Source organism: Pongo abelii, chromosome 9, assembly GCF_028885655.2.
Source record: "Pongo abelii isolate AG06213 chromosome 9, NHGRI_mPonAbe1-v2.0_pri, whole genome shotgun sequence".
NCBI classification, from domain to species: Eukaryota; Metazoa; Chordata; class Mammalia; order Primates; family Hominidae; genus Pongo; species Pongo abelii.
In genome coordinates, this window is record NC_071994.2 from 89,492,075 (window position 1) to 89,501,148 (window position 9,074).

The window sequence follows — 9,074 nt, forward strand, 5'->3', positions numbered from 1 at the left end:
TTTAGCTGCTGACTGTTTTAGCAGCAAATATATATCCCAATAGCAAACATAAATTTTAATCCTCTAAAAGTATTTGCAAAGTTGATTCCCGTGTGTTTTTCTTTGTGTGTGTGTTATTTTCAAATATACATTAAGTATAGAAAGAGTAGTGTAATTAACCCTCATGCACCCATCATGCAGCTTCAACAGTTATCAGTATTTTGCCAGTCTTCTTTCATCTATACTCCTCAACCCCACAGGTACCAAGTTATTTTAAATCAAATCCCAGGCGTTATATAATTTCATCCTTAAAAAAATTTCAGCATAAAGACTCCTTAGAGAATAAAGGCTAAAGGCTTTTTCAAAACAAACAAATCAACAATACCACAGTATCATTATCATACATTAAAACCCTCCCAGTAATTCCATGGTAATATATCCAATTAGAGTTTATGTCTTCACTGATTATCTTATAAATATCTTTTTGCAATTATTTTATTTTAATCAAGTTCCAAACAGTTTCTTTTAGTTTATAATAGTTACCCCTCTACTACTGCTGTTACTGCTTTTCTTCCTCCTCCTCCTCCTCCTCTCCCTTCTCCTCCTCCTCCTCCTTCCTTGACATTTATTTGTTGAAGATGTAGGTCATTAGTTCATGGAATTTCCCAAATTCTGGATTTTGCTGATTGCACCCTCACTGTTGTTGTTTAACATGTTTCTTTAACTCATAAATTTTTTTAGTTGTTAACTAGCTCTTGAGGCCTAAGCAAATTCAGGTTTAAATTTTTGTAGGCGGTAACAGCCGTACTTCACATTTACTGTGTATGTGAACTTCCAATTGCATCACATGACGAGGCACAAAAATGTCTGGTTCTCTCTCTTTTTGTAATGCTAAGATTGATCAGTGGGCTTAGGTGTTGATAGAGCCAATATAAGGTTCCCCAGTAGCCTTTTAGCTAGTGGTTTTAGCAGCTGTTTAATAATTATCACTGGGATTCATTATTTCATTAAGGGTTGCAAAATGATGAAAAATACTATTATTGTTTATTCTGTGTTTATTAGCTGAAATTGTTCTAAAAGCATTTTTCCTTTTCAACTATTTGGTTACTCTGAAATACGTTGTTCTGGAAAGTCAAAATAAAATGCTTGATTAGTTCATTTTTAATTACCAGTGTGTAGAATGAGTTAGTACCTTAGCATCCTGCAAAGCTGACCCGTGAGTCTTTATTTTTAAAGTATCATTATGAAGATTTGGAGTTTAACATATATGATTTATTTTCATTATGCTCAAATTGTTCCCATCTTTGGCCATGAGAGCTTCCTTAAGTTGACTCCTGTTTGTTGTAGGATAATGCCATTATCTTTGATAGCTTTCTTGCTGTAAGACAATATATTCCGGGCTCATCTGGGACATTTTCTGCCTCAGACGTAGAATCAGTCTCCTCTGTAATGGCTCCTAGTTTGTTTTAGTGGGAAATGGTATTCAAAGATTTCAGTCCAGGTGCTAGAGGTTATTTGCTCCCAGGCTAGTTATTGATTCTTGGCTTTTGCAGTGAATAGAGCTAGAGAATCTCCCTCCCCTTGCTTTTTAGAAACAGAAAATACATTTGGAGCATAGTGATACTTCTAATTCAAAGTTAAGAGTGTAGATTTTATTTAACTTGTTTAATGACTTGCTTTACCCAAATATGTGCGTGTGTGTGTGTGAGAGAGAGAGAGAAAGAGAGAGACATTGAGAGAATATATACATCATGAAATCAGGAGGACAGGCAGGAGCCAGATCATCATGTAGGATTTTAAAAGCTGGGGTAAAGAATTTGTTTTTTTCTCAGTGCACTGGAAACCACTGAAGAGTTTTGAGCATGGAAATGACAGTATTTAATTCACATTTTAAGAAGAACATTTTGGCCACTATTTAGAGGGAGGCAGGATCGAAGCTGAGAGAACAGTTAGTCTGGGTCAGGAAATGGTGGCTTGCACCAGGATGATAGCAGTAGAGATGGAGAGAACTATACAGATTTGGTGTATGTTTAAGAGTAGAGTTGACAAGACTTGCTAATGGAGAGGAAAAGGGAAGTGAGAGAAAGAAAATAATCCTTAGGTGGCAAAAATATATTCTTTAACACAAGAGGAAACCAATATTGAGATCTAGTTTATTACAGGTATTTTACAGCTAAGTGGCCAGAGTTTTTTTAAGGCAAGCAATGGTACCTCTCTGTTTTTTGTGTCATCAAGCCGTATCTGATCTTGGCAAAAGAAACTGGCATATAAACTATGCTGATGCAGACTTTTTTTTTTTTAATAGGATATTAGAAATTTAAGCTTGCTATGTCCTTTTGTGGAATTCATTGCTCTGTTGTAATAGACAATCATTTTTCTATGATTAAAGTTAATTTTATATTAAAATGCTCTATTACTGTACAGTGAAAATGATATAAAAATCAACTGTATAGACCATTGTTTTCTAGGAACCTCTGAGTCAAATGCATATATTTATTTAGTATATATTATGTTCTCATTACTGTGCTAGGCACTGGAAAGAATATAGAAGTATAGGATATGGTTTCTGTCCTTCATTAACTTAGAATCTGGTTTACTAAATGAATTTTATAATAAACAATTAGAAACGCAGTTATTCTATCTATTGGGAAATAGCTGTTTCACTTAACATTTCTGTGATGCAGTTCTACCACATCTGAATTGAATCTTCTTCAACATGAATAAAGCACAATATATCTGTATCTTGTAATATACTATTACATATTTTTCTCAAAATAATGGCCAATGTATAATTATTTATCTTGTTTCCAAAATAGATTATAACTTGGTATATATCTTACAAATTCTCATATATCCCAGTCTCTTATACACATTATGTATATTTAATCCTCAGTATATACTTTTGGATTGATTTTTATGTAAAGTATCCACCTTATCATATCCTTTGTTGCTTTGCTCTTTGGTTATGGTAACTTATATAGATCTTGAGGATTCTTTTTATGGCAATTCAGTTGGGATATAATTTAAAAAGAGTCAGATTTACTTAGCAAATATTTTAATGCCATGTTCTAGGTTAGGTATTGAAGATCATGCAAAGTTGCCACCTGTCAGTGACTTCTTTTGAGTTCTCATCCTATTTATATTCTTTATTTTGTGGAGAATAGTGCCCAGCATGTAGACACCATTAAATGTTTACTGAATAAATTAATAAAGGATGAACAGATCTATCAGGGAAGAGAACACATGAGCAATGTACAGAAAGCATTGAAGAGTAAATATCATTTAAAAAGCAGAAATAAAGTGCTACTGAATTTACAGAAAAGTATTACTACTTGAAGCTGGGATTTGGAGCAAAACTGTGAGGGAAAGGGAAGGGCTGACCCTTAACATCATTATGAAAAATGTGACATGGTTTGAGCTCTGAAGGGAGTACTAGGATTCAGAAAGGTAGAAAACATTGTTGTAGGCAGGGAGCACAATGCTCAACTATGTTTTTAATGCTAAGGTTTTTTCTTTATAACTCTTGTCTTATGCTTGTTTTGCAGACAATGTATTTCAAAGGCATTGAAGCAGGGAAGGTTCCCTATTTTCCTCATGCAGATACTATCATCTATTCCATCTCTACAGCAATTTGCTTCCAGGCAGTAAGTATAGCTTTTTGAAATGAGAAATTGAATGATTCCTGTTTCTAATGTACATTAATCAAATGGAGGAAAAACAAACTCTGGGAACATTTCTATTTATAGTATTACATTTTAAGCTTCTTTTTTTTTTTCAGCAAGATAGCTTACAAGCTTCTAATCTTTAATGTTAATCTAATGGGCTAGGTCCTTTTTATGAGTACACCAATTTTTAGGTTTTAATAGAGTACAATTTATAAGTAAATTATTATTCCAGTACCTTGGGAAGAATGCCCCAATTTAATTATCCTTCCCTTTGATTAAAAAAAAAAAAGGATAATAGGGATATGCTGATAATAGGCATAAATATAAATAATTGCATTTCTCCAATATTATTCAGAATGAGGATGGGGAAGAACTAGTTTCATATAACATTGTTCAATCTCTAAATTCTGTAGCCATTATTATTGACATTAATGGTGTTAGGGCTGTTGTAAAATTTTTGGGAACACTTTTATTTGCTCTTTCTCATAAAATGCTGCCAGGTTGAAAAACTCATTAAAACTAATGAAGTATCAATATCTCAGTAAATGCTTCCTGATAATGACTATTCACTTAATTATTATTTCAAAAGTGACTCTTTTTTTCTTTTGAGGTGGAATTTTGCTCTTGTCCAGGCTGGAGTGCAATGGCACGATCTCAGCTCACTGCAACCTCTGCCTCCTGGGTTCAAGTGATTCTCCTGCCTCAGCCTCCCAAGTGGCTGGGATTACCGGCATGCACCACCACGCCTGGCTAATTTTTGTATTTTCAGTAGAGACAGGGTTTCTCCATGTTGGTTAGGCTGGTCTCGAGCTCCTGATCTCAGGTGATCTGCCCGCCTCGGCCTCCCCAAGTGCTGAGATTGCAGGTGTGAGCCACCGTGCCCGGCCAAAAGCAACATTTTTATTTGAAGGCATATTTACAAAAATTCTTGATAGTTACCAACTTAAACATCAATACACCTTTGTGTATTTCATCACTTTCAGTTTTCATTTATATTTACTAAAAGAATTCTCAAATTTAATATTCTTAGGCTGTCATGGAAGTTCAGACTTTGAGACCATCTTACTGGAAGTTCCTTTTAAGACTCACCAAGGGCAAGTAAGTGACTACGCAGTTTTCTTAAAAATATTATGAGTGGTTTTATCTTTTTGAGGGAATATTCTTTCGGTGGTAAAGTAGGTATTTATATATAAATAAAATATGAGCAACTTAACTAAGAATAACATGGGGCGTTTTTTGAGTGAGCATTATTCTGACTATTTTCCCTATAATATTGTAGATGTTTTAAGTGGTCTAGATTAATATTATGTTGATTTGCTAACTACTAATTAGCTGCTACATAAATACTTAAGCCTGACTATTTGAATCACTGTCCATTTCTTTTTGATTAAAAATATTAAACAGATTCATTAAAGATCATCTCCACATAATTAACTGATTTCCATTTTGGAAATAGTCATATTGTATTGCTTCTTGTTGTAAGTATATGTTCCTCTACCTTACATATCACTTTTGCTTTGTTTTGTTTTCTCCCCTGACCTTAATCTAATTCTTTGGGAGGCATTTTGACCTAATAGAAAGAGCATGGGCTTTGGAGTCAGACAGACCTAAGTTTGATTCCAGCTCTGCTACCTTCAGCTGTGTTACTATGGAAAATTATTTACCCTCATGAGCCTAAGTTTTTTTTCTGTCTACAATGAAACAATAATACATACATTGTATGGTTGTAGGAAAATTAAGATGCTTATAGTAGCACTGGGTAAATTGCATGTATTACTATCATTATTAAGAATAATAGCAAATACTAGTATAGTGCTGACAATGTCCAACATATGGTTTTAAGAGGCACACATACAATATCCATGTATACATAAATATGCATTTAATCCTTAAATCCTAACTGTAAGAGTTAGGTTCTATTATTATCCCTGTTTTACATATGAGGAAACTAAAATGTACAAAGGGGTTAGATAGCTTGCCAGAGTCACTCAGTTAGTAAATGAAGGAGCCGGAACATAAACCAGGCAGTCTGGCTTCAGAACTTTCCCTCTTATCCATGTCACTGTAGATCCTTTATATTGTTATTGTTTAATCATTTTTTGTCATTTAGTTTTCTGCACATTAATGAGTTTTACTAGTTGATTATTTTGGAAGGGAACTTACTTTGGAAAAGTACTCAAAGTCACATTTATAGGCTCTCAGAATAATGCTGGCCAATGATTCAAAACTAATTTCATTCAGCTGTTTTCTCCAGAAAGGAAATGCTTGTGAATAAGCACAGAGACCCAGAAGGTCTATCCTGTACATTAGCTAAATTTGTGTTATTTAAAAAATGTTATATATCTTAGGTTAGGTAATGGATGACATTAGGGTATGTTTTTACTGTGTTGTGTCTATTAGACATTTGAAAACCTATATGCTGTTTTCCTTTTAGTCATTAAATGTTTACACATTTGAATGTGTTTTCATTTGATTGTGAGACAGTAAGATGTCAATTATGAGAGAAATTACATTTAATGCTTTTGCCTCATTGGTAATGTTAGCTCATTTATTGTTTAGTTTCCTGCGAATTCATTCATCATAAAAATAATAATGAACCTAATTTTCTATTTGATACAGTCTAGTGGAAAGAATTCTAGAAGGGTTTAAAATAATGGTTGTAATCTCTGCGGTTTCAGATCTGGGGATTATCTCTTTAAATAAAATATGAGACAGTGTATCTCGAAGAAGAGGATTCATGTGACTTGAATCTGCCATTGAATTTAGATCCTTTGCCACGTTAGCCTTTTCTGTTTTCCCATCCCACAAAAGATAAGTCAACTAAAATGAATTATTTTATTTTATAAACTTTATTAATACTTGTTTACTGTATTCTTTGTTTTACAGATTTGCTGTCATGAACCGAAAAGTCCTTGATGTTTTTGGTACTGGTGCATCTAAACACTTTCAGGATTTCATCCCCAGGTTGGATCCAAGATACACAACTGTAACACCAGAGTTGCCCACAGAGTTTTCCTGAAGATGACTGTAATTTATTAATGTGACTAAATGTTTCATCTTGAAGAGTTAATTATGTTGAACACAAAGGAGGGGGCCCAAGCTCGAACTTCAGTGTTATTTCAGTTAGAGATACTCTTTTCATTTGTTTTGTTTTTCTTATGAATCAGAAATTCAGAAGCTTTTTAGGAAGGTGTTGCTTAATAATTAAGCTTCCTCCATAGCCAGAATAAGATTCTGGATCACTGTAGTGATTGACATTGTTATATATTATTGATCAAATTATGTCCACAAGCAATATTATATAATCTATGTAGAAGTGTAATAACAAACAAGAGTACACTTAAAATTACTTTAAAAGATGTCTTTAGTTCATTCCAATATAATTCTTGATTAAAATTAGGATTATTTGTACATTTAGGATTTACAAAGGATCACGGGTACATGGATTTGGTCTATATTTTTTTTTAAAGTTTTGAATTGGTATCTGTAGTAGTGGAATGTTATAGATTTGAAGTAACTCTCCACGGACAGTGCTGCTTTCGTGTAGAGCAATTTAATTGGAGAAGTGGCCATTCTTACTTCAGGGATGCAAAGATGGGTCTCATACCATTTGGATAAATGTCGTGGTATCCATGCTTTTTTCAACTAATAACATCATCTCTCTTCATGACCAGTTAGTTGGGCTATTTGGCAGCCCAGTGAACCTATGTACTAATGGCAAGTTAGGGGCAAATGGAAATGTACACATCCGATAGAGTTGAAATGTATGTTTTAATCTTTCACAGAAGTATTACACTTGAATATTTAAAAACAAAACTTTTAAACTTCCTATAGGTTTGTGATGTTTGGTTTCATTTATATGGACATAATCCTTCATAGCTCAGTTTATATGCCATTGTTGTATTAGAAGGGATCAAAATCCTATGGAACAAAGTAGTCTTGGCAAGTTAGCAGTTTGTGTCCTCTCAGCTGTTTAACTTATGTAATGGATGTTTCGCACCTGAAAACACTATAAAAATTCAGTGGTTGTTTAAAAAGTCCATTTTGTCACTAATTCCATTCAGGTTCTCCAGCCTTCTTCTTGAATATCATTGTCACCATTTTTACTGTTAGAATAAAGAGGTGACACCATAAAGTCCTGCTGATAATGAGAGTAGTTCAGGACAGCTGTGATTGAAATATGGTCACTATTTACAGTTTTTCAGGGAAAAGTTATACTTTTCTATGTTAATAAAAAGCTGAAGTGGTCTACAGTTAATGTAACATATAGGGATGATGATATTTTTAAAATACATTTTGTTGCTAAAAAGTTTATAGGCCATTGCAAATTATGCAGTAGAACTTGTGTCGCAAAAGGAATTATAACCCACACTTTAAAAATGCTTAATCCCCCATATTCAATTTCATCAAGCCTTGTATACTTCTGCTTAAATGTAATTCAGTCCTTGGTTGTTGTGGCAAACAGAAACCCAACAAAAAGACAGACTCTGGTACCATGGTAACAGAGCCACTTTATCATTTGGTCAAAATTTGCCATTATGATTAGCTTTTTAGAATTGACCTGTTTATTTGGCAATGCTGTTAAAGGATCATTTTGGTTTCAGACTTCAAAGTTGATTAATAAATTTAATCTTCACTTTTTATTCACTGGAATCAAAATGATGGTTGGTACTGTGTTTACTGTTTAAAATGAAGTACTAAAGCACTGAGAACTGCACCTCATTTTCTTTATCCAGAAATTGTGCTTATATATTTTCCTGTCAGGTTAAAAAAGATGTTTTAATTCATAAATTATTGTTTTCATTGACATTAAAAGACTGTGATATTGAAAGATGAATTATGAAATTTGCTGAGATTGTTTAGTAAAATTTTGCTGGTCAAAAAGGTGTATTTCTACAATTTACTTTTTCATTTTTATAAATTGCAGTCATTTTAAAAATTTTATATAAAATGTAAAATGAAATAGCTATCATGAAGCAGAATACAATGATGAATGTATAGGTTGAGTGAATAACAATTTGCAGTGGTGGATTGAGAAGTCCGGTTTGATTTCATTGGGACAGACTGCAAAGTGTAGTTGTTTGAGCAAACACAAAGACACTTTGTGTTTTTGAAGACAATCAGAATGATTACCTTTCTACCTCTAACTAATCAGGTATTGATTGACAACCTTTTGGCATTATAAATAAAGTACAATAGATCTCTGCATTCCAAAATATGTTTTTTAGTTTATTTATATCCTGAAGAAATGGTAAGTTTTCACTGGAACTGATTATAGTAAACAATAATATGTCCCCTTAGTCTTTCTGACATTTTTATGTAGATTGAGATTGAAAAACAGTGCATTTGGGGCAGTGGTATTATGGTCATTTCATTGCTATTTTCTGTTTTAATAAAATCCTAGAACTAGTACCAACCGAGTAAAGATTG

At 33.2% G+C, this 9,074-nt stretch overlaps 1 protein-coding gene across 7 annotated transcripts in view; it reads left to right on the forward strand.

The window, feature by feature from the left end:
- TMEM135 (transmembrane protein 135) overlaps positions 1-8,860 on the forward strand; it is a 354,542-nt gene extending 345,682 nt beyond the window's left edge. For all 7 annotated transcript variants that reach the window (XM_054524881.2, XM_054524880.2, XM_024255711.3 and 4 more), the window contains 3 exons: positions 3,525-3,623; positions 4,675-4,742; positions 6,531-8,860. In XM_054524881.2, the coding sequence (XP_054380856.1) occupies positions 3,525-3,623; positions 4,675-4,742; positions 6,531-6,663 (300 nt within the window). In that variant the 3' untranslated portion in view covers positions 6,664-8,860. The remainder of the gene's footprint in view (positions 1-3,524; positions 3,624-4,674; positions 4,743-6,530) is intronic.
- Positions 8,861-9,074: the final 214 nt, after the last annotated feature.